The 24,991-nt window shown below is 44.1% G+C and overlaps 1 protein-coding gene across 1 annotated transcript in view; it reads left to right on the top strand.

Moving 5' to 3' along the window:
- The window catches only part of LOC115841960 (sodium/glucose cotransporter 1-like), a 62,476-nt gene that overhangs the window by 22,827 nt on the left and 14,658 nt on the right, over positions 1-24,991 (top strand). The window contains 7 exon segments of the mRNA XM_030836409.2: positions 2,279-2,383; positions 3,921-4,026; positions 5,119-5,199; positions 10,394-10,614; positions 15,918-16,050; positions 18,329-18,436; positions 19,645-19,795. Coding sequence (XP_030692269.2) covers positions 2,279-2,383; positions 3,921-4,026; positions 5,119-5,199; positions 10,394-10,614; positions 15,918-16,050; positions 18,329-18,436; positions 19,645-19,795 — 905 coding nt within the window.

The raw sequence follows: 24,991 nt of genomic DNA, 5'->3' as shown, positions 1-24,991 counted from the left end.
TTTAAACTTTAACTCTTAGAAGTATATTTTTAAGAAAGTGAAAAGTCAAGCTAGAGACTGGGAAGGAGTATTTGTAGAACATACTGACAGTAAAAGACTTATATCCTGAATATACATATTTTTTAAAACTCTTAAAGCTTAACAGCAAGAAGACATTTCACCAAAGAAAATATACAGATGGCAAATAATCACATGAAAAGATGTTCACTATCACTGACCGTTAGGAAAATGCTACTTAAAATCAGATCCCGTGCACACCCACTAGAATGGCTGAGATTAAAAGGACTGATGCTACCAAGAGCTGGAGAGGTTGTGGAGCCCCTGGGGCCCGTACCTTTCTGGAGGGAACGTTGGAAAACAGGTTGGCAGTTTCTTACCCAGTTACACCTTAGGATCTAGCCGTTCTGTTCCTGGGTGCGGCACTTCACCCCACCCCAGAGAAATGAAGATGCACGTCCACACACAGACTGATACAGGAAGTTTTAGTCCTAACAGATGAACCTAGAAATAATCTGAATTGGGACAGACAGCACGTGACATGGTACTAGGTGGCACCGAGGAGCCGTCGAGTGACAGCACGGGTGAGAAGCAGGATGTGGTACCAGGTGAAAGTAGCAGGACATAGAAGTGCACACACTCTTTTTTTGGGGGGGGGGTTGCATTTATTCTTTATTGATTATGGATACTTTCCTTACTAGCCATATGCATTAAAAGAAAATTGTGAACCAGTAAAATAAACCAGACAGAGAAACAAATATTGCATGATATTAATTATATGTGGAATCTTAAAAAAAAAATGTCGAACTCATAGAAACACACAACAGAATGGTGGTTGCCAGGGTTGGGTTGTGGAGGAAATAGGAAGGTCTGCTGGTCCCAAAGGGAAGTTCATGAGTGATTTGTGAGCAGGGACTCTGGTGGTTCTGTGACCATTCACACTGGTTTCCCCGGAGCTGTGTGACTCCATGGGTTTGAGCTCCAAGGAAGGCGAGTCTGGCGACAGCTGGTTTTCCAAGACTGACAGCTGGTTTTCCAAGACTGGGGTGGTGAGGGTCTTGGCCGCACGCCCTTGGGGGCTTAGCAGGGTGTTAGAAATGCCTTATATTTTGAACGTGGTGGTGATCACACAACTGTATACATTTTCCCAAACTCATCAAACTTTACACTTAAAATGGGATAATTTTACTGTATGTAAACCATGGCTCATAAAACTTAAAAACATACACTTGTGGAGAGGACATTAAAATTGTGGAAGGCTTTGTCTGCCGTGCAGTCTAAAGCTTGCAGTTGTGAAGCCATAATCCCAGGAAAATCACCTCAGATTGTGACGGATTTTGAGATAAAGTCTTTAAAGAAGTAATTAAGTTAAAATGAGGTCGTTAGGGTGGGTCCTAATCCAGCATGACTTTATGAGATGAGTATATTTCTGTTGTGTGAGCCACTCTGTCGTACTTTTTGACGGCAGCCCTGGCAAACTAATATGAGTAGTGAGTGTGAAACAGCTTAGAGCCTGACTGAGAAGTCAGCCGTGTGTGGCAGCATATGATTAAGAACCAAATGAAGAGGAAATGAATAAAAGCTCCAGGTGTTTAGGAGGGGGCGTGTGGTCCCTGCCAAGCCCCCAGCTAAGGCTGCAGAAAGCAGATGGGATTTGCATGTGTGAGGTGGGGGAACAAGAGCACAGGAGCATATTCGGGACTGGAGGTGGGATGGTATTCAGTTACCGCTGGTTTATTCACTGCCGTGAGCCAGGCACTGTGCTAGGAGCCAGGCATTTGATGAGCGAAGAGTGCACTCCCTGCCACCGGGCACTCACAGCGTGAGATGGTGGAGGTAGAAATGAGCAGGGCGGTCTGGGGCACCAGCTCACACATGAGAGGCATTGGCGCAGAGGACCAGGTGCGAGAGCTGTGGAGTCAAGTTGTGTCTCCCTTGAGCCCTTGGTATATTCGTAGTATGTGATAAAAACATTTGATTTTGCTCTATGATTATTTCATGAAAGTGATTTGTCATCGTTTGACATATTCAATTAGCTGCATTTACTTCTGCTTTCCAAAGGTTGAACAGGAAGCTAAATTCCAAGCTTCTTGAAGACAGCGGTTTTGCCTCTTCTTTCCTAGTTCTCCCATCTTAACAGGGGTCCGTGTAATGCAAAGCGAGAGTCGTTGACCCTGCACCTGGTACTCCTGGGCCGCTCCCACCGTCAGCCGCATCCCCGTGACAGCCAGCACCTTGTGAGCGCTCTGCCTGACGGTGGCTTCTCTTGTTGCTCCTACAGGTAGTAACATTGCCCAAATATTTGAGGAAGAGGTTTGGTGGCTACTGGAACCAGTTCCTCCTCACTATTCTGTACTTATTCCTTTATATCTTCAGTAAGATCTCGGTGAGTTGTGTAAAAGCCAGCCCAAGGAAGAAAAACACAAAAAAATCGATAGGCAGGACTATGCTAGGTTTGTCGCAGCAGTTCACTCTGGGGCCTCATAAGTTACTTGTCAGCCTCTGCTGTCTAAGCTAAAGTGAAGAAAAAATAGCTTACTGATACACAAAATGAAAGGCAGAGGCATCTTCTTTGCCTCCCAAGCCTGGGTTACAGGCCCCTCCTGTGTGTTCCCAGAGAACACTGGGCGTCATGTCATCAGGTGATGCCACTCCCCTGCTGGAAACAATCCAGGCACCCCACCACCCTTACAAGAGAACTGAACCTCGTGTTATGACCTGTGAAGCCTTCCTACCCTGGCCCTTCCTCTGGCCTCGTCTCCTCCCCTGTACTCGCCATGTCGTTTCTCAAATCCAGCAAGCTTATTCCCACTTGAAGCCCTTGACACCTGCTCTGTACTGTGTCTGGAATGTTCTTCCCCCAGATTTTTGAAATGTCACTTCCTGGGAGAGGCCTTCCTCGGATGTGCCCAGTCAGTCTCTACTCCATTACTGTTTCTGTTTCCTTTGTAATACACGCCACCATGTGAGAGAATTTATCTGTTTCCTTGCTTGTTATCTGTCTTCTCCACTCTGGTGCGAGCTTCTTGAGCCTCGGGCCCTTTCCTGGCTTGCTCCCTGCAATCCCCCTCTGCTGAGAACATGGTTAGCACATAAGGCACTTGACAGGTGTTTTTTTTGAATGACTGAATGAGTGTCACTTATCACACTGCATGGAAATTGCCTATTTGGTGGCCTATCTCCTTCATTAAACATCAGGTACTTGAAGACAGTGACTGAGTTTTGGTAACCCTTGGATCTCCTGAACCCTGCCGAGTATCTACCACATGGCTGGTGCTCCGTAAACATTCGGTGTGTAAATGTTGGGTGTTGGGAGAACCTCTGCCCATTGTATCCCTGGCTGTGGAGACCAGAATACCAAAGCACGAGGTTAGCCAGTAAATGACGTGCAGGTGCTTCAGAGTCATTGTCAACGAAGCCTGGGGTTAACAAACCCAGCCCGCAGGCCAGTCGGACTAGTGATCTGCTTTGTACAGTCCTTGAGCTAAGAATGGTTTTTCCAGTTTTATAGAGTGGTAAAAAAACAGAAATGGTCTGTGTGTCAGAAAGCCTACAGCATTTACCATCTTCCCTTTACAGAAAAAGCTTGCCAGTCCCTGATAAGCAGCCCCCTCTGCCTTTCCCACTGGCGGAACTGCAGGAACAGCTCGCTCCCTGGGCACACTCCCCACTCTGAGGCTCCAAGGAGGAAGAGGCTAAGTTGCATTAACTTAGCCCAATGCTTAAAGGTCCTGACCTTGGCTGAACTCATGGGGCACCAGCTGTGTTGCCCAACAGAACTTGGGTAGACCTCACCCAGTGTCCACTAGGAATGGAGTGGACGTGCTGACTTCAGATGGCCTCTGAGGTCAGTGTCTTTATGGGACAGCTGTTGATAGAGCTGGAAATGAAAGTGCAGCCTGCTACGTTTGTACCCATTTCAGGTGGAGATCTGCACTGGAGCCATGTTCATGAGGCTGGTTTTGGGGTTGGATGTTTACCTGGCCACTGTAGTCTTGCTGTCAGTTACTGGCATTTATGCCATTACAGGTGAGGTTACTCTAACCCCACAGGTATTTGTGTTGACACAAAAGCTCTACTTCTTAGTGAAGTCCTAAAGACATTGAGACAGGGATCTCCAGCTTTTGCATTTTCCCTGAGTCTGTAAGTCACATTGCTGAGGCCTGAAAGGGCCAAACACTGAAAATAATTGAGGCAGGGGTGCCCGAGTTGTGCCCTGCTCCTGGAAATCGTATCAGACTGGCAGGGGCTTTCCAAGAGGATTGACAGGGCTGGCAGTGTTTGGGGTGGGGCAGGCCTCACACTGAAGTCTGCTTGGTGAAGGGGTGAAGGAGCGGGAGCACAGAAAGGGACTGAGAGGAGGAGCTGCTTCAGGGCATCCCGGTTACCTGGTAACCTGGTCAGGCCATCAGATGGGATCACTTAGGCAGACAATTCAAATTTGGAATGTTGATCCCGTCTTGGGCTAACGCTATGTAGCATGATACGTGGCATCATAACCTTGGGTAGTGGCAGCTCCCCATCAGCCACGCATCCACGAGGTGAACAGCCGTTCTCTACCCAGACAGCCACTCTGTTTTTCTCTTTCAGTACAGTATTCAATAAATTACATGAGATGGTCAACATTGTATTATAAAATAGGCTTTGTGTTAATGAATTTGCCCAACTGTAAGCTAATGTAAGTGTTTTGAGCACATTTAAGGCAGACCAGGCTAAGCTATGATGTTCAGTAGGTGAGATGTAGTAAATGCATTTTCGACTTAATAATATTTTCAGCTTACAATGGGCTTATCAGGATGTAACCCCATCATAAGTCAAGGAAGACCTGTATACTTTTTTGCTTAGGAAAACTACCAGATTTTCATTTATCCAAAATGGGAAGTAAAAGGAAATTGGGATATAAAAGAGCAAGATAAGAATCCAACAACAGATCATGAAGGCTGTTCAAGAGAGAAAACAGGGTGTATCTAGTCTAAGCATAAGCAGTTGTAAGGCCCACTGAGCTCAGGACGGAGGTGTGGGTGTGGAGACGGGCAGACCCGAGGGTGTGGACCAGGCATGCAGAGTAACTTCCCACAGAGTCAGGCGTGGCTCTCCTTTCCCTTTCTCTTGCCTATTCAGTTGGTTTTGCGGCTGCAGTTTATACTGATATCTTACATGCTGGCGTTGTGGTTCTGGGCTCAGTCTTGTTAATGGGCTATGGTAAGTAAATCTGGAGAGCAGTGGGCACTGTGGGTGGACTCTTTGAATCTGACAGCTGTCTGGGGCCATTTCAGCACCTTCCTCTCACAGATGAGGAGACCGAGGCCCTCAGAACCCATGAGCGTTGTCTAAGGTCATGCCCGCGTCAGGAGAAGGAGGAGTTGAGGAGTAGGAGGGGTGATGACAAACTCAAGCACTTTGAACAGCAGTCAAGAGTGGCCCACCACACTCATCCCCACTCTGTGCCTCTGTCCATGCTCTTCCTCTCCCGTCAGAAGCCCCTCTCCCTTTTGTCCACTCAGTTAAATCCATCTCTCAGGGTCAACAGAAGATCCACCCCTGAGTGTGTGATTGTTCTGCCTCTATCTAACAATCTACATGATTGTTCTACCTCTACGTCTTTGTTCTCTGGACTTGTATCACTACCACACAACGTGACTTTTTTTTTTTGATGGTACGTACCTTGATTGTTCATTGTGTCACATAAATAAGTCATACCCCCCAGGTCCAAACCTTCTTAAGAACCAGAACCATTGTATCCTTCACACAATGAGTCTGATGCACATGGTAGGTGCTTAGTGAGTAAGACGAATGAAAATAATAGCTGATATAAATTGAGAATCAGGTACCATGCAGGCATTTATCTGTATTGCCTCATTAAATGATCACAGTCATCATGAGGCATAACTACTTTTATTATCCTCATTTTACTGATGAGGAAGCTGAGTTACTCAGTTAAGTAACTTGTTCATGAAACACACCAAGAGTGGAGCTCAGAGCTGGGTCCCTCTAACACCGAAGCCCCCGATATTTGAATAGCATATTACCGTACTTGTAGTGACAATTACACTCACCTTCAAGTGGAGGTTTCCTCCCACTAGCTAGGAGTAGCCTTAGTGAGGTTGGCGGTACCCACTGTTCCATGAGTCAGAGATTGGTCTTGCGGAAACCTAGAAGGAAAAGCTCTTGGCTCAGGTATGGAAAAATTATTGAAATGATATGCTAGTTCAGTTGAAGGGTTATGGTTCCATAGAGCATGTTGTTGAGCCTCATGGAAGGAGAACAGATAGACTCCCACAGAATCACAAACGTCAGTCTTACCATTCAGTAAGCATTAGTGCTCCATGAAGTATACTCAGTGCTGTGTTGCTGGGACACAAAATACATGTCAGGCATGCTCCAAGGAATTTTGTAATGAGCTGGAAAACAATCACTGATTTGAGTGACACAACTATAAACTATAAAACATTCTAAGCCATTGTGTTTGCTTAATGTTAATGGTAAATATCAACTTCATTAAAACTTGCCAAGACCATCCCAATACTTGAGAATGATATCCAGTTAAACTTTAGGGGCAGGTGGAATATTCCATTTAATTTTAGCAATTATATCTCTAAATAATTATATATCATTTACTGTTATAGACTGAATGTTTGTATCCCCCCAAAATTCATAAGTTGAAATCCTAACCGCCAATGTGATGGTATTGGGAGTTGGGGCCTTTGGGAGGCGGTTAGGTCATGAGGGAAGAACCTTCACGAATGGCATTAGTGCCCTTATAAAAGAGACCCCAGAGAGCTCCCTCGACCCTTCTGCCACATGAGGACACAGTGAGAAGATGGCCAACACCCTGTCAGCCAGCACCTTGATCTTGGACTTCCCAGCCTCCAGAACTGTGGGAAGTAAGCCATTCACTATATGGTATTTTGTTATAGCAGCCCAAACAGACTAAGACATTTTCTGAGAAATTTAATGGGATTTTTTTTTTACCGGAGTATTCATGCTAGTTCTTTTGGTAAGTAAACTATTTGGGAGAGGTGTTGTTTTCCTTTAAAAATATACAAGAACTTGTACATCCAAGTGAATGTTGCCTTCAAACAAGTCACCGTGGGAACCTGTGCACATACAATTTTATTTTTTTATTTCTAATTTTTAGGTAAATTTTAGGTAAGGTAAACAAAACAAAAGGGTACACAGTGAAATATTTACCACCCTCAGTTTCTTAATTTGACTCCCCAGAGCCAACCAGTATCATAAGTTTTGTGTACATCCTTCCAGAGACAGTCTTCATATGTACAAGCAAACCTTGGAGATATTGTGGGTTTGGTTCCAGACTACAGCAATGAAGCAAATACCACAATAAAGCAAGTCACATGAATTTTTTGGTTTCCCAGTGCATATAAACTTATGTTTACACTATACTGTAGTCTGTTAAGTGTACAATAGCATTATGTCTAAAAACAAGGCACATACCTTAATTTTAAAATAATGCTGTTGGAAAAATGGCACTTATAGACTTGATTGTTTCAGGCTTGCCACAGACCTTCAATTTGTAAAAGAAAAACAAAAACAAAAAAAACCACATGGTATCTGCAAAGTGCAGTAAAGCAAACCACAATAAAATGAGATATGCCTGTACAAATATTTTTTTTTCTCTGTGAGATATATATCTTAATAGAATCAGAACATTTTAAAGCCTGTTTTTCCACCACTGGAACTATATCTTAGGCAAATTTCTATATCAGCAAATAGAGATCTACTGCATCTTTTCTGCTTTTGTATTTGTAATAAACTTTTTATTGAAAAGTGCACAAATCAAAGTGGATAGCTAGATGAAGTATCACAAAGTGAACACACTCTGGTAGCCAGCACCCAGGTCAAGAAGTTGTCTTTTTGTTTCCTTTTCCAAACTTTATACTTTCATTTCTTTTTCTTGCCTTATTACACTGGCCAGGACCTTTAGTACAGTATTGAAGACAAGAAGTCCTCCTTGTCTCATTCCCAATTTAGAGGGAAAGCTTTGAATATTTCACCATTAAATAAAATGTTTGCTGTCAATTTTTTGTAGATATTTTTTGTCATACTAACAAAGTTCCCTTCTATTCCTAGTTTACTAAAATTGTTTATCATGAGCAGGTTTTGAATTGTATCAAATGGTTTTCCACATTACTGAGGTGATGATATTATTCTCCTTTTTCTTTTAACACAGTTAATTACATTGACTTGGTTTTGAGTGTTAACCTTGCATTCCTGGATTTGTCAAGAGATACCTCAATTTCCTCTCCAAAGTGGCAATTTTAACTTATATTCTCAGAAATGTATGAGAATATGTGTTTCTTAACCTCCCAGCCAACACTTGATGTTTTTGTGTTTTTTTTAATTTTTAAAAAATTTTATTTATTTATTTTTGGCTGCATTGGGTCTTCGTTGCTGTGTACGGGCTTTCTCTCTAGTTGGCAGTGAGCGGGGGCTACTCTTCATTGTGGCACGTGGGCTTCTCATTGCAGTGGCTTCTCTTGTTGCAGAGCACAGGCTCTAGGTGTGCAGTTTTCAGTAGTTATGGCACGCGGGCTCAGTAGTTGTGACTCGCAGGCTCTAGAGAACAGGCTCAGTAGTTGTGGCTCACGGGCTTAGTTGCTCCACGGCATGTGGGATCTTCCCAGACCAGGGCTTGAACTCGTGTCCCCTGCATTGGCAGGCAGATTCTTAACCACTGTGTCACCAGGGAAGCCCAACACTTGATGTTTTAAGACTTTAAAAAAATATTCCCAGTAGGTGAAACGGGAAAAACAAGTATCTCATTTTTGTTTTAATTAGAAGTTTCCAGACACTGGTGAGGCTGAGCATCTTTTCATATACTTAGTGGACATTTGTATTTCCTCCTTTGTGGATTACATGTTAATATTCTCTACCACATTTCTTTCCAATAGTTTCCCTTGGCTATTGATGTGTGAGTCCTTCATACGTGATGCAAATCTCTTCTTTTATTCTAACAAATTTTTAACTTGATTTCAGTCATATAAATTTAAAATTTTGAAGTCAAATTTGTCAACCTTCCTTTTCCTTTCTGTGTCTTGTTGAAGAATGTACTACTCCCTAACCCAAGTTCATAAAGATACTCTCCTGTTTTCTTCTAATAACTTTGTGGTTTTGTAGTTCACCTTTTTAAAATCCACATGGAATTCGTTTTTAGAGGTGCCATGAGGTGTCTTATTCATTTCATAGTCACTTGGTATCTTTTCATTGACTAGTCTTGACTCCATATGATTCTGAACCCATTTCAAAAATCAAGTCTATATCAAAGGAACATGGTTTAATATGCCAAAATAAAAGATTTTTAGTTAAGTAGGTGGAATTATGTGTTTTAGTGCCTTTTAAAAATATTTTTCGGGCTTCCCTGGTGGCGCAGTGGTTAAGAATCCGCCTGCCAATGCAGGGGACATGGGTTCGAGCCCTGGGCTGGGAAGATCCCACATGCCGCGGAGCAGCTAAGCACGTGCACCAGAACTACTTAGCCTGCGCTCTAGAGCCCGTGAGCCACAACTACTGAAGCCCGCGCACCTAGAGCCCGTGCTCTGCAATAAGAGAAGCCACCGCAATGAGAAGCCCGCGTGCAGTAACAAAGACCCAACTCAGCCAAAAATAAATAAAATTTTCTTTAATGTTGAGATTTTACACCACTTAGGATATTGAGGGAGAAATGCTATAGGCTCTGAAGAGAATTCCAGATATGAAGTTTCATAACTGTTCTGCTGGAATTGCAGGAAAATGAATATTAATTTCTGATTTAGTCGAGATTCTTCAAATAACTTGAAATAGAACTTTAGTTCCAAACTAGTATAAGCAAATAAGTACTTCCTTGGCTCACCTAAGTGAAAATTCCAGGGCCGTCTTACTTTTGAGCATGGCTCGATCCAGCCTTCTGCATGAGCCAGGTAGACAAAAGAGCTTTCAACTGCCATCCTAGCTTAGAACCCCAAAGCAAAGAAGCAGGCTTTTTTGGTGCCTTAAGCAGAAGACTCCTGGGACAAGCTCTGATTAGCCGGGCTTGGGTCCCAAGTCCATTCCTGTTACATCAGCTGCCCAGGTGATGGGGCATATTGGCCAGGCCCGGGTCACGTGCCAGATCGGAATGAGTGGTGGGTAGTTTGATGAGGCCCACCTAACTCATATAGGGCGGGATGCAGCTGGAAGAGGGGTTCTGTCCCCAGAAGCAGGAAGATGGGGTGCCAGGCATACGACCACCAGTGTCCACTGCACTCTTCTTTTTCTTTGGAGGAGATGGTGTCTTTTCTTAGGTACATACAGTCTTGGCTATTTGCCAGTCCATTGTGTCTCACTTTGCAATCTTGGTTCTTCAGACGTGTGTTATTGTGCAGTTTAAGGTACTGACCAACTGTATGGTGTTTTCAAGCCTTTAAGGAGATGGGAGGATACCAGGAACTACAGCATGAGTACATGGATGCTAAGCCCACCCTCATCTGTGAAGGAAACTGGACCACCCAGCCGGAATGCTTCATTCCTCATCTGGATTCTTTCCATATCTTCCGAGATCCCACCACTGGAGACATCCCCTGGCCTGGAGTCATCTTTGGCATCTCCACCCTCTCCTTGTACTACTGGTGCACTGACCAGGTAATCAAATGTGCTGCACTGACGGGCCTGCACTGGGGCCTGGGGGTTGGGGGTCTCTGCAGTCTCTGCAGCCACAGGCAGGCTTCCCTCCCAGCCTTGTGTAATACCCAAATGTAGTGCAGGACCATGTTCTGTCTGAAAGGGGTCTCTCGGGACTTCCCTGGTGGTCCAGTGATTAAGACTTCATCTTCCAATGCAGGAGGTGTGGGTTCGATCCCTGGTCAGGGCGCTAAGATCCCACATGCCTCACGACCAAAAAACCAAAACATAGAACAGAAGCAATATTGTAACAAGTTCAATAAAGACTTTAAAAATGGTGCACATCAAAAAAACTTTAAAAAAATAAGAGGGGTTCCCCCTCCAGTCCTGTCTATAACAGAGCACTTGTTTTCATTTTTTTCTTCCCTCTCATTATCTACAAAGCACAATGTTTGCACATGAAAAATACGTCAGTTCTCCCAAATTGAGTCTAGAAATTAAATACCACTAATCAGTATTTCAGTTGGATTTTTTAAGGACTCAAGCTTATTCTAAAAATTATATGGCTCTCTATCAATGGTTGTTAATGAAATAAACTGTGAAATATTCATACAGTGGAAGGCCAATATAGAAATAAAAAGGAAGTACAGCTACACACCATAGCATGGATGAATCTTTAAAGCATTATACCAAATAAAAGAATCTAAACACAGAAGACTAGGTGCTGTGTGATTACATTTATATAAAGCTTAACACAGGCAATGCTAAGTTATGTTGTTTAGGTATACACAATTACGTAGCAAAAAATTGTAAAGAAAAAGCAAGGAGGAAATAAAATAGTCATTAAAGCGATCATTTCTGAAGCAAGGGAGAGGGTTGAGGTTAAAAAGAGGCACATATAACGGTGGTGTTCACAGTCATTAAAAAGTGGAAACAACCCAAATATCCACCAACGAATGAATGAATAAACAAAATGTGTATCCATGTGTTGGAATATTATTCAGCCACAGGGAGGAGTGAGCACAGACACATGCTACGCCTTGGAGGAACCTCGAAAACATCATGCGAAGCGAAAGAAGCCAGACACAGAAGGCCACCTACTGTATGATTCCTTTTATATGAAATATCCAGAACAGGCAAATCCTTGGAGACAGAAATCCGATTAGTGCTTCCCCGGGGAGGAGGGATGGAGAGTGGCTGCTTCATGGGCCTGGGTGTTCTTCTGGGTGATGAAGAAGCTGTGATGCTGGAGAGAGGTGGCTGTGATGCAACACTGGGGATGTACTAAATGCTACAGAATTGTTCACTTTAAAATGGTTAATTACATGTTATGTGAATTTCACCTCAATTGTTTAAAAGAGCCATAGAGAGAGGCTTCTGGGGTACCTCAATGTTGCTCCTCTTTTCTTTTTTTTTTTTTTATTTTGTTCCACCACCATCAGTGAGTTTTTTCATACATTTCTAAATCAGTTAGATTCTTTGTTGCATTCTGTATGCCAGCCTTTGAGTGTTGCACCTCTTGACTTGGTGTTTCCATGGTGCGCTCTGTAATGTGCTACACCATGTTCGTGTGTTATAGCACAATAAAAAGGGTTTAAACCTTTTGTGGAAGGAGAAGATGCCACAAATAGCTAACCCAAGTTTGAAAATGAAGAACAAAGGGGGAGAACTTGCCCGACCAGATATTTAAACTTTGACAAAGTCGCAGTAATACAAGCAGTTTGAAATTCCCAGGAATAGACATATAGACTAACAGGACAGAATGAAGAGCTCAGAGACAGACCCATGTATTTATAGGAATTTAATATGTGTTCAAGGAGGCTCCACAAAGCAACAGCAGAGATACATACTCTTCAATGTTGTTAAAAAAAAAAAAAACCAAAACCCAGCTTACTATTTGGAATAACAAAGCTTCATCCCCACCTAACACTTACACAGAAGTGGGCTTCAGATGAATTAAAGACTTAAACGTGGAAAGTAAACCTGTACTACAATAAGGCGAGGTAATGCTAGTGAATACTTTTGAGTTGGGAGTGTAAATCATATCGGTTTGATCACATTACACATAAGGCCTTTTTAACAAAGATGCTCTAGACAAAGTTGATGGATGAAGGGCTAGAGAAGAATATCAGAATGTTTATAATGAACAGGAGACTAATAGCAAATCCACAAGAAAAAGGAGCTCCAGTAGCCATGCAGGCAAAAGATAATGAGAGACAATTTGTAGAAAAGGAAATGCAAACAAACGTAAATGCTAAAAAGCATATAACCCAGCATTATCAGGGAAGTGCAATTTAAAACCACAATGAGACTGGCAAAAATTAGAAAGCTTGATGATGTCAACTGTTGAGGAGGACACGGATGTTCAGGAATCCTCTTGCATTTCTGATGAGAGTGCAAACGGGGCATGTTTTCTGGAGGGTGATCTGGCAATGCTGAATAAAGTCAAATATATTGTACTCTGTGACCAATTGGTGATGTTCCTCAGAAACTACCCAAAACTCCTCATCCAAGTTCGTAAGGGACCATATGTGAGGCCTTGATCACAGGGTTGATTGTGCTAGATACTGAGGTGGGTGGATGAGATGGGGGTGGGGTGGGAGTGGGGATACCACTGAGGGCTGCTGTGCCTCCGTGAGAAGCCATGGAGCCACCATACAAGGAGTGGCACTGATGGAGCTTTACCATGTACTGAGCGGAGGACCAGGAAACAAGATGAGGCCCAGAGCCCAGCACACGGGCGTGATCTGTAACGCAGCCACAGTGTTGTTATTTGTATTCTTCCCCTCTGCTTATTATGTGTCTAATTATGCTGCTTTATGTCAATGACAAGAAAAGTCTTTCTGTAAAAATTAGAAAACAGGGTGGAATCAAACCACCACAACCAAGAAACCCTTCCATCAGAAATGATCAGTTAGATTTCAAACTCAAACTTCTGGAAATGAAAAATATTCTTACTGAAATGTAAAACTGAGTAACTGTTGGAATAACAGATTAAACATAGCTGAAGGAAAAAAGTGGTAACCTAGAAGAGAGAACTGAAGAACTTGCCCAGAAAGCAGAAAAATGGAAAGTGTGAAAGAGAGACAAAGTGACATGGAAGACAGGATTAAAATACATCCTATTGGAGTTCCAGGAGAAAAGGGGAGAAGCAATATTTGAAGAGAAAGTGGCTGAGAATTTTTACAGCTGTTGAAAGAACAGGACTCATCAGATTCAGGAATCACAGTGAATCCCAAGCAAATCTACACAAAGTCACCTCCTGATGAAGTTTCAGAACATGAAAGACGAAGAGGAGACTGAAAGCCACCTGAGAGAAAAGATCCCTTGTAGAAGAAGACAGGTACACCCCCAACAGTCTGCTCAGCAGCAGCAGTGGAACCCAAGGGAGAGGAGGAAACTTTTCAAGGTACTGAGGAAAATGTCCACTTTCAATTACGTGCCCAGCTAAGTATTACTCAGTAGCAAGGGCAAAATAAAGGCATAACCTTCCCTAGAGACTGAATGACATGCATAAAGAAAAAGGAGGTCCTGGTGAGCAGGAGGGACAGTTAGAGAAGCCGGCCGGCACGTGCGCAGATCTGAAGCATTGGCTGAAAATCACCATAATTCTGCACACAGGAAGTAACACAGGACAGAGCTAAAATATCGGACCATAGTTAGAGTTAAATCTGTTTGTGGACCTTAAATTGTTCAGAAGGGCACAGATACTGATTTACTTTAGACCTGAAGTTGTATCCATGTTAAAATTTTAAGGGTAATTATTAAAAGCATAGAAGTAGAATCTCTAACTTCCTAACTAGTAAAGAAAATGATTTAAGAAAGAATTTTAATTGAAAAAGAGACAAACTGACCAAAGGAAAATTGTTTTCCTTTGGCCCACTACCATCTTTAAACAAGAATTCGTCCCTTGCCCCGCTTTGTGATGTATGACAACCTATGAAAGTGCTTAGGGCTTTCTGCGTGGAATGATTTCATGCCCCTACGACTATCCTGTCCTCAGAATAAGAGTTGGCTTCTGGGGCTTCCCTGGTGGCACAGTGGTTGAGAGCCCGCCTGTCGATGCAGGGGACACGGGTTTGTGCCCCGGTCCGGGAAGATCCCACATGCCGCGGAGCGGCTGGGCCCATGAGCCATGGCCGCTGAGCCTGCGCATCCGGAGCCTGTGCTCCACAACGGGAGAGTCCATAACAGTGAGAGGCCCGCGTACTGCAAAAAAAAAAAAAAAAAAAAAGAGTTGGCTTCTGCTCTGGCCCTGTTCCTTCATCCCCTCCCTTAGAGACCATCTCTTCTGTGTGCAGAGCTAAGCAAAGACCAGGAAGTGCAGCCTGGCTGCCCACCTGCTCAGCAGAGACCCCCAGGCACCTAGAGGCTGTCAGCAGGATGCCCACAGGCCCACTGAGAAGCAGTGCCTGCTTACATGAGGCAGGACAACCTTGGGGTTCTTCCTCCTATTAATAAATAATGCATGTGGGAAAGAAAGAAAGCATTAAAGAAGAACATGAAAATCCTACCTGTCAATCCTACTATCCCAGGATTAACCTCTGTTGTCATGTTGGTTTATTCCTGTGGACTTTTTCTAGGTATAGAGTCAAGGTGTGTGTGCTATTGTATCCCGTGCCTTTTTGTTACTGTCACACTATGAGCATTTTTCACATTATTTAAATATTCTTTGAGAACGTAATTTTAATGCATACAGAGTACTGCATTGTCTTGATGCACTGGACCATGTCTTTATGTTCTTTCTTAAGTGCTTCTCCATCTGCCCGCTACACCATTCTGCTCGGGCTGAGTGCACACCGCCTCTTACAGCAGGAGCACCGTGAAAGGGGGCGTGAAGCACCTCCCAGGAGACTTTGCATGTTAAGGTCTACACTGGTTCATTTCCACTTGGACAAGTGAAGCTGGTCCCAGTTCTAAACACTCATTTGTTACCGGGGACCAACCTGTGCTTGGATTGTTGTCACAAGGGCAGAGACGGTCTGTGGCCTCTAGAAGGGAGTCTCATCCTTGCCAGGGGACAGCTTGTAAGCACTGTGCTGCTGATTGGCGTGCAGTGCTAGCAATGAGGCCAAGGTCAGGCCACCCTCCTCCCCTCTGGTAGCTGTGCACTGAGCAAAACGTGTGCATCGGTCACACGTGCCTCCTCTGGCCCTGCATGCCCGGAGACACCTGGGTGATTGGGGTGAGCAGTGGGCACCCCCTCCGAGGGCACACCCTACTGCTACTGCAGGTCACAGTTGTCCTATCTGTGCCGAGGCAGCCCGGGCTTGATACCCTCTGAGAAAGCCCCCCCGCCCCCCCCACCTGTGTTTCCTCGGCAGATTTTTGTCCAGGGCTGCCTGGCAGGGAAGAACGTGTCTCATGTGAAAGGCGGCTGTGTCTTGTGTGGGTACCTGAAGCTGCTGCCCATCAGCATAGTGATGCCAGGGATGATCAGCCGCGTCCTGTACACAGGTAATTCTTGCTCTGCTGTGTTCACACTGATCTTCTTCTCCTCTCTCAGGCATCTACATCTAGGGAGCATGGGGTTATCAGGTCTCCTGCTGGGGAGACTGCTGGGGTTGAGGTGCCCCGGATTGCTTTCTTGGGAGCTCATGGATTTAGATTAGGGATGTGGCTGAGCAGAAGTCTGGCAGGGACCGTGGATGTAGGTGGCAAGAGAGGAATTGCAGAGAGACGAGTTCAGGCAGAGATGAGCCAGCCGATGCTCCCTGCAGTGGCCGGTCTCTGCGTGGCATTGAGGCGTGGTCCATGGGGAGGTCAGCTGTTCCCCCTGCACTGCAGGCACCGTCCTGCGGGCACTCCTGGGTGCCAGGCATTGTGCTCGGATGTGACCAATGCCGTCACTGCTCTCACAGCCCCAGGTGTGGCACGTCGATGGAACCCCCAAAGTGGGTCTAGCCCTGAGGCCCACGTTCTTTCTGTTAAGTGCTGTGAGAACGTCCCTGCTGCACTTAATTGAGCTGTCATAATTTCGTGGATGTCCCTCATCCCCGTTGCAGCCTCGTTTTACTGCCTTTAGGTGTACTGCCTCTCGGTGCCAGATTTGTTTATTCATTAAACCTTTGTGGAGCACATACTCAGATGGTGCAGCCACATGGACAAAGCAGGCGGCTTCCACAGTCTTCTGCCTCAGTGCTTGACAAGGCCAAGCAGAGAGTGAAGCACTTTTTATTGCGAAGCCACATGTGCAGTAGACGTCTCTAACCCTAATCCATCCTCAGTCTGCCTCTTTTTTAATCCTGATCCCTTTCCAGTTTCAACAGAGAGGAGCGCTCCGTTCCAACATCCCAGGTTTGGTCTTTGGCTGTCAGGTAGCCCTTTCTGGGGTCTCTTAGGTGGTGCCTCCTCGTAGGTTAGAAATAGGCCTCTGTGCTCGCTAGGACCCCAGAGTCGCCTGTGCTTGGCGGCCCTGCCTCCCCAGCCCCACTTCACCTCACAGCCCACCCCACCCACTGGGCGAAATCACATGTCTCTTGGCCTCTAGAAGTGGCTGAGGGAGGAGCGAGAAGAGCGGGCCTCAGGAAGCCACACGCCCCCAGCTTCTGACCACCAGGTGAATAGAGTTGGTGGGCTGCCCTTGGGAGAGCCGTCAGGGTGGGGAGGGGCCCAGGACCACTTGCCCCCCATCCTCAGAAATGGCCAGACTCACAGACTGTTTACACACACTCATAGAGAGCGGTTTGGCACAAAAGCTCCGCACCTGCCCACATTCCTGGGAGAACATACTTTTCCAGTAACCCAAACGTTCCTGGTCCTAGATTCTGGGTCTCTCCCATGGCCAGAACCGGGGGCCAGACACCCACACGGTGTGATTCTGCCAGTCAGGTTTTCCTTGGGGGCCACTGTATTAGTTGAGGCTCTTGAGTGAAAATGACGTGCACTTTTAGCTCCTCTTTCCTCCGAGCTGGTGTCCTCTCAGTCTGTCTGATGGCAGATGACCACCAGCAGCACCAGCCTTCCACCCTCCAGCCCAACGACCCCCAGAAAGAGTGTTTCCTTTTCGCCCTCCCAGCAGAAATCCCAGGGGAGTCCCGTGAGCTCACTTGGGTGACGGACCAGTCATTGTGGCCAAGGGGAAGGTGTTTCCAGAATGGCCAGGTGGCCCCTGGGCTCCTCCCAAACCATGCCAAAGGAGACTGAGGGCCTGCTCTCAGGGCAGGGGGAGGGAGAGCAGGCAGAGGAAAAGCTGACCCCCTTAGTTTTCCTGACGTCCCCAGTGAAACCCTCTCCATGTAAACCCAGGCCCTTCCTGCCTCTTCCTAGTCTACGTTGATTCGTTGTTTGGTTTTTTTCTCAGATGGTAAATTTTAATCTGTTATTTAAGCTCTTGAAGGCCTATCACATTCCCTCCTTTACTTCCCTTTGTCCAAATTTCTCCCCAAATACTCTGAAATAACACCCCTACGGGGCTAAGGGAGTAAGGTCATGAGTGGCCCACCCATCAGTGTATGGATGAATCATCATTTGCTTTCCTGACACCTGGCTGGGATCATTGAAAGGCTTGTCGAGGTCACAGGGCTTGCTGTGGGTCAAGCAGTGAACTGGCAGAAGCACCGACCCGCTGACTCCTGGGGCCTGACCCCCAGCTCCTGACGCACGTGTGGGGTCACGAATTGGAGACGAAGAATCTGCCATCCACACACCGTTCCTAATTTGCTTCCCGTTCCCTGAGCTCAGATTTTAGTGCTCAGGGGCCACATGCTGGTGTGACCCTTGTCTCTCTTTGCAGATTAAGTGGCGTGTGTTGTGCCTTCAGAGTGTGAAAAGTACTGTGGCGCCAGAACTGGCTGCAGCCCTCTCGCCTACCCCGTGTTGGTGGTGGAGCTGCTGCCCAGTGGTAAGAAGTGGAGCTGCCTCCAGGGCTGTGAGTGGACGGTCAGGAGTGAGGGCCCCGGTGGAAGCGTAGGCTGTGGGAGGGGCCCTTGGCATCCCGGGAGCCTTGTGGCCTCCTCTTCCTTTCTCTCTCTCTCTCTTTTTCTCTCTCTGTCTCTTTCTTTCTCTTTCTCTCTCGGGCACGCGCTCAGGCCCAGCCTCTGCTGGCCCTTTGCATGGTCCCCTCCCTGCAGAACCCACGCCTCTGCTCCTCACTGCCGCAGATGGGAGCTCGGCGTTGTTCTAGTCTGTGGGGACAAAGAGGGGAGCAAGACCGCATCCTGCTCTCAAGGAATTCAGTCCAGTGGGACAGGCAGGGGCATGGCTTTCGTCTCACCCACTTTGCCACATCCCAGGGAAACGGGCAAACAAACAGTACAGTCTTTTTAAATTCCGTATTAGCTCTGAGGATAAATAGGCCAGCAATGTTGAGACATTCCCATAAAATACAATGTAGATAGATCCCAGCTGAGGGAAGCACCAACCATCCCACAGTTCAGGAAGGGGGTCGCTCAGCACCCGGGGCTGCAGCCCAGGGCCATGGGCACTTGAAGCCAGGCCAATCCAAGAACTCTAGTCTTGGCCTGGCCTGAGTACCTACTGAATACAGTGGGGCCTCCTGTGCAAGCCCTGTTACCCTCAGGCTCTCCCAACTATGCATGGGAATCTCTCAGCAAAGCCGCTGCCATCCAGTGGCCTTGCAGGTCAGAAGCCTAGACTGTTACGTTTATAGGTAACACTTGTTGAGAGCTTGCTCTGTGTTGGACATTGTGTTAACCCATCTTCTTACTGTATCTTAATCTTAACAACAGTCTGTGCAGTAGGTACTTTAATACCCACCTTACAGATGGGGACACTGAGGCACAAGGAGCCACATCATCTGTAAAAGGGGTCAGCACTGGTGTCCTTCTCACAGGGCTGTAGGGAGATCATCAGGCTGATGCCTGAAGAGGTGCTCCAGCCCAGAGTAAGCACTCGCATATTATATGAAGACACAGCGGCCAGCTAGCAAGGCTCGTCACAGAGCAAGGGCAGCTATAATGCACTTGATCTATCTTAGATGGACTCCCACTCCGAACAAAATTTACTATGTGGGAATGTTCCTCAGGAGGCCTAAGGCGTCCTGGCATGGCCAAAGAGCTGGAGGCCCAGGAAGTGTTCCTTTTCTTCCAGGTGTTCGAGGCTTGATGGTGTCCGCACTCTGGGCCTCTCTCACGTCCTCCCTGACTTCTCTTTTCAGCGGTGCCAGTGCCGTGTTCACAATGGACATCTACACCCAGATACAGCTGATGGCCACTGAAAATGAACTCATGCTAACAGGCGGGTGAAGGATTCCTCTAATCACATGAGTTACTGCCATCAATGAATCGATGCCCACAAATGTCATTATGTGAAAAATGTAGGCTCTAATGCTGCATATAGAGTTATTTTGTTTATATACAGCATGGTGGTGTTTTGTTTGTTGTAGTTTTGCAGTGAAGATGTATTGCTTTTATTTTATTTATTTTTTTTATAAATTTATTTATTTTTGGCTGTGTTGGGTCTTTGTTGCTGCACATGGGCTTTCTCTAGTTGTGGCGAGCAGGGGCTACTCTTCATTGCGGTGCACAGGCTTCTCATTGTGGTGGCTTCTCTTGTTGTGGAGCACAGACTCTAGTCGCGCGGGCTCAGTAGTTGTGGCTCACGGGTTCTAGAGCACAGGCTCAGTAGTTGTGGCACGTGGGCTTAGTTGCTCCACGGCATGTGGGATCTTCCTGGACCAGGGACTGAACCCATGTCCCCTTCACTGGCAGGCAGATTCTTAACCACTGCGCCACCAGGGAAGTCCTGTATTGCTTTTATAATCACAAAGAAAATTGTTTCCATTTGGGAAAAAATTAAGTAATAATCACAATGATAATGGGTACATATTAATGTACCCCCCAAACTAGTCCTTGTGAGGAAGTGTATCTACATTATCTCGTTTTCTCTTTCAGTCCTCATGACAACCTTTAAAGGTAAGTTTTAGTTCTTATTCTCACTGTACAAATGGGGGGAATGGCTCAGAGAAGGTAGTTGGTCTACCTGAGTCACATGGAAAGAGGATCTCATCCATCTCAGGGCCATGCCATTAACCAGGAGGCCTCACAAGCTAGGCATAAGGCAGGAGGTGTGAATGTGTAAACACGTGGGCCTTATCCTCATTCTGTAGGGTTTCACACTGGCTGTCTGTGGACCACTTCCAGCCCACACACTTTGAACTTGGCCTACGTTACGCCTCAGATGCCTCCTTCATCCCGTGGCAAGGTACATACTGCTCACTGTCTTATCTGTCTAACCCCTGCAAATTGAGTTTGCTGTTACATTTTGATTAGCATTCCATTGTTTAAAAAGCACTTTTCTGAGAAACTTTAAGAAACAGGTACCTGTTTTATTTAAATTTTTATAGAACATAGGGGAAAAGGAGAAAGACTTAAATTCATTTCATAAAGCTCAAGATATTGATGCCAAAACTGAACAAATACAGCACAGGAAAAAATTAAAACTAAAGACTCATCTCACTTTTAAATACCAATGCAAAACTTGTAAATAAAATATTAGACACAAATCCAACAATATACTAAAAAAATGTTAAAAGAATGACATCTCATTACCAACTGTGATTGTTTTCCAGAAATACAAGGATGGTTCAATATTAGGAAATGTAGTAACATTACTCACGATATTAATAGATCAAAGAGAAAAATCATATATATCTATTCAGACGATGAAAAGGTATTTGGTAAAATGGGTACCTTTCAACATGACAAAACATATCTGTATCACCCTAAAAGCCAAGTCATACCTAATGGAACTAGAAAGGAACAAGGCAAGAATGTCCCCCCTTACCGCTATATTTATACTAATATACGTGTAAAATAAAATGTATATATAAGTAGACCTAAATAGATATTTCTCCAAAGAAGATATACAGATTGCCAACAAACACATGGAAGGATGCTCAACATCACCAATCATTAGAGAAATGCAAATCAAAACCACAATGAGGTATCACCTCACACCGGTCAGAATGGCCATCATCAAAAAATCTACAACCAATAAATGATGGAGAGGGTGTGGAGAAAAGGGAACCCTCTTGCACTGTTGGTGGGAATGTAAATTGATACAGCCACTATGGAAAACAATATGGAGGTTCCTTAAAAAACTAAAAATAGAACTACCATATGACCCAGCAATCCCACTGCTGGGCATATACCCTGAGAAAACTATAATTCAAAAAGGGATGTGTACCACAATGTTCAGTGCAGCACTATTTAAATAGCCAGGGTATGGAAGCAACCTAAGTGTCCATGAACAGATGAATGGATGAAGATGTGGCACATATATATACAATGGAATATTATTCAGCCATAAAAAGAAACAAACTGAGTTATTTGTAGTGAGGTGGATGGACCTAGAGTCTGTCATACAGAGTGAATGAAGTAAGTCAGACAGAAAGAAAAAAACAAATACCATATGCTAACACATATATATGGAATCTTTAAAAAAATATGGTTCTGATTAACCTAGCGGCAGGACAGGAATAAAGACGCAGACGTAGAGAATGAACTTGAGGACACGGGGTGAGGGAAGGGTGAGCTGGGACGAAGTGAGAGAGTAGCACTGACATATACACTACCAAACGTAAATAGATAGCTAGTGGGAAGCAGCCGCATAGCACAGGGAGATCAGCCTGGTGCTTTGTGACCACCTAGAGGGGTGGGATAGGGAGGGTAGGAGGGAGGTGCTTGCAAGAGGGAGGGGATATGGGGACATATGTATACATATAGCTGATTCACTTTGTTATACAGCAGAAACTAACACAACATTGTAAAGCAATTATACTCCAATAAAGATGTTAAAAAAAGTAGACCCACAGGTGAAGTTAGCAGACAAGGACTTTGAAATAACCTTGATTAATAGGTACAAGAAAATAGAGGGAAAGGTTTATAAAATAGATGAAAAGAATTGAGAATTTTTCCAGAGAATTAGAATTTATAAAAATAAGAAGGTCTAGAATTGAAAAATAAATATCTGAAATTAAGAACTCAATGGATTTGTTAGCAGCTGATTGGCTGTAGCAGAAGACACTGTTAGTGGCTTGGAAATGGATTAGTCTACAATATCCAAACTAAAGCACACAGGAGAAAAGGAAGATACACGTGGAACACAGAAGAATAATATATATGTATTATTGGAAATTATGTGTGTGTGTGTGTATATATATATATATATATATATATATATATGTAACTGTAAAAGCAATTTGGAGAAGATAATGGCCAGGAATGTTCCAAATATCTGGACAACTATCCAGAGATTCAAGAAATTCCACAAATCGCAGGCAGGATAAATACAAAAGAGACCATACCCAGGCCACATGATAGTGAAACTGCTGGAGACTGGAGATAGAGAAGATCTTTAGAGCAGCCAGAAGAAAGTAAATCACATCACCTTCAAAAGAGCAGCAGAGAGACTGATAGTAGAAGTTTCAACAGAAACTGTAAAAGCCAGGAGGCAGTGGAGTGACATCTTCAAGTGCTAGAAAAACTGCCTACCTGGAATTCAATACCCATCGAAATAGCCTCCAGAGTGAAGGTGAAACAAACAGGTTTTCAGATAAATGCAGGTTGAGAGAATTTATTACAAAAGAATTTCACGATAAGAAATACTAAAGCATGTTCTTTAGGCTGCAGGAAAATTATCCAGATGGAAGAATTGACCTTCAGAGAAGGATGAAGAGCACCAGAAAGGGTAAGTATGTGGGAAATAGAAGTGAGTGAGTGTTGACATAAATAAGAAAAAATGTCTATGGGATTAACAACATATGGAGGCAAAACATGCCAGTAAAATCCCAGAGAGAATGAGAAGGGGCTAAATGGAGCTTAAGTATTCTCACGTTCTCTTGCTATTCGGGATGTGGTAAAAGTCAAAACTTGTACCAGACTGTGATATGTCAAGGATGCATGTAGTCTCTAGACTAAACAATATAAGAACAGTTCAAGAACGTTTAACAAGTTAATAAATGTAAAATATGGGATAACTAATAAGTCAAAAGAATAAAAAGAACGTGAAAGGTAGGTTAACTGGAAAACAATAGCATAGCTCCTAAATATATCAATAATTTCATGAAACAGAGATAGGTAGACTAAGTAGCTGAGTTAAAAGGTGAAGATTATCAGAGCTTTTTTTTTTTAACCAACTGTAATCTACGTAGAAGAGACACCTTTCTTTTCCAGTTTTGTTGGGATAACATTGACATATAACACTGTATAAGTTTCAGGTGTACAATAATGATTCAATATATGTATATATTGTGAAATGATCACCACAAGTTTAGTTGACATCTATCACCTCACATAATTAGTTTTACTTTCTTGTGAAAAGAACTTTTAAGATTTACTCTCTTAAAAAAAAAAGATTTACTCTCTAAGCAACTTTCAAATATACAATATACAAATACACAATCCTGTGTTGTTAACTACAGTCACCATGCTGTACCTTATGTCCCCAGAACCTATTTATCTTATGACTGGAAGTTTGTACCTTTTGCCCACCTTCACCCATTCCCCCCACACCCATCCCCAGTCTGCTCTCTGTTTCTATGAATTCAGGGTTTTTTTTAGATTCTACATATAAGTGAGACCATACAATACTTGTCTTTCTCTGTCAGACTTATTTCACTTAGTATAATGCCCTAAACGTTGTCACAAAAGGGAGGATTTCTTTCTTTTTTGTGGCCAAATGATATTCCATTGTGTATATGTACCACATCTTCTTTATCCATTCATCTGTTAATGAACACTTCGGTTGTTTCTATGTCTTGGCTATTATAAATAGTGTAAAGGGTGTAGAGGTCTCTTCAAGATAGTGATCCTTGTTTCCTCTGGATATGTACCCAGAAGTGGAATTGCTGGATCATGTGGTAGTTCTGTGTTCAGTTTCTTGAGGAACCTTCATACTGTTTTCCACAGTGGCCACACCAGTTTACACTCCCACTAACAGTGCACAAGGGTTCCCTTTTCTCCACATCCTCACCAGCACTTGTTATCTTTTGTCTTTTTGATAATAGCCATTCTAACAGGTATGAAATGGTATCTCATTGTGATTTTGATTTGCATTTCCCTGATCAGTGATGTTGAGCACCTTTTCATGTACCTATTGGCCATTTGAATATCTTCTTTGGAAAAATGTCTATCAGGTCCTTTGTCCATTTTTAAAATTCTATTATTATTATTATGTTGTTGTTGTTGTTGTTGTTGTTGTTATTAAAGTTGTCTGAGTTCCTTAGACAACTAAGGAACTATCAGCCCTTTATCAGATGTGTGGTTTGCAAATATTTTCTCCCATTCTATAGGTTGCCTTTTCATTTTGTTGATTGTTTCTTTGACTGTGTAGAAGCTTTCCAGTTTGATGTAGTCTCACTTGTTTATTTTTTTATAAATTTATTTATTTATTAATTTTATTTAACTTTTTTTTTTGGCTGCATTTTGTCTTCACT

Source organism: Globicephala melas, chromosome 13, assembly GCF_963455315.2.
Source record: "Globicephala melas chromosome 13, mGloMel1.2, whole genome shotgun sequence".
In the NCBI taxonomy this organism is placed as follows: Eukaryota; Metazoa; Chordata; class Mammalia; order Artiodactyla; family Delphinidae; genus Globicephala; species Globicephala melas.
Note: the sequence above shows the minus strand (reverse complement) of the source record. Positions and strands in the feature narration are given on the sequence as shown.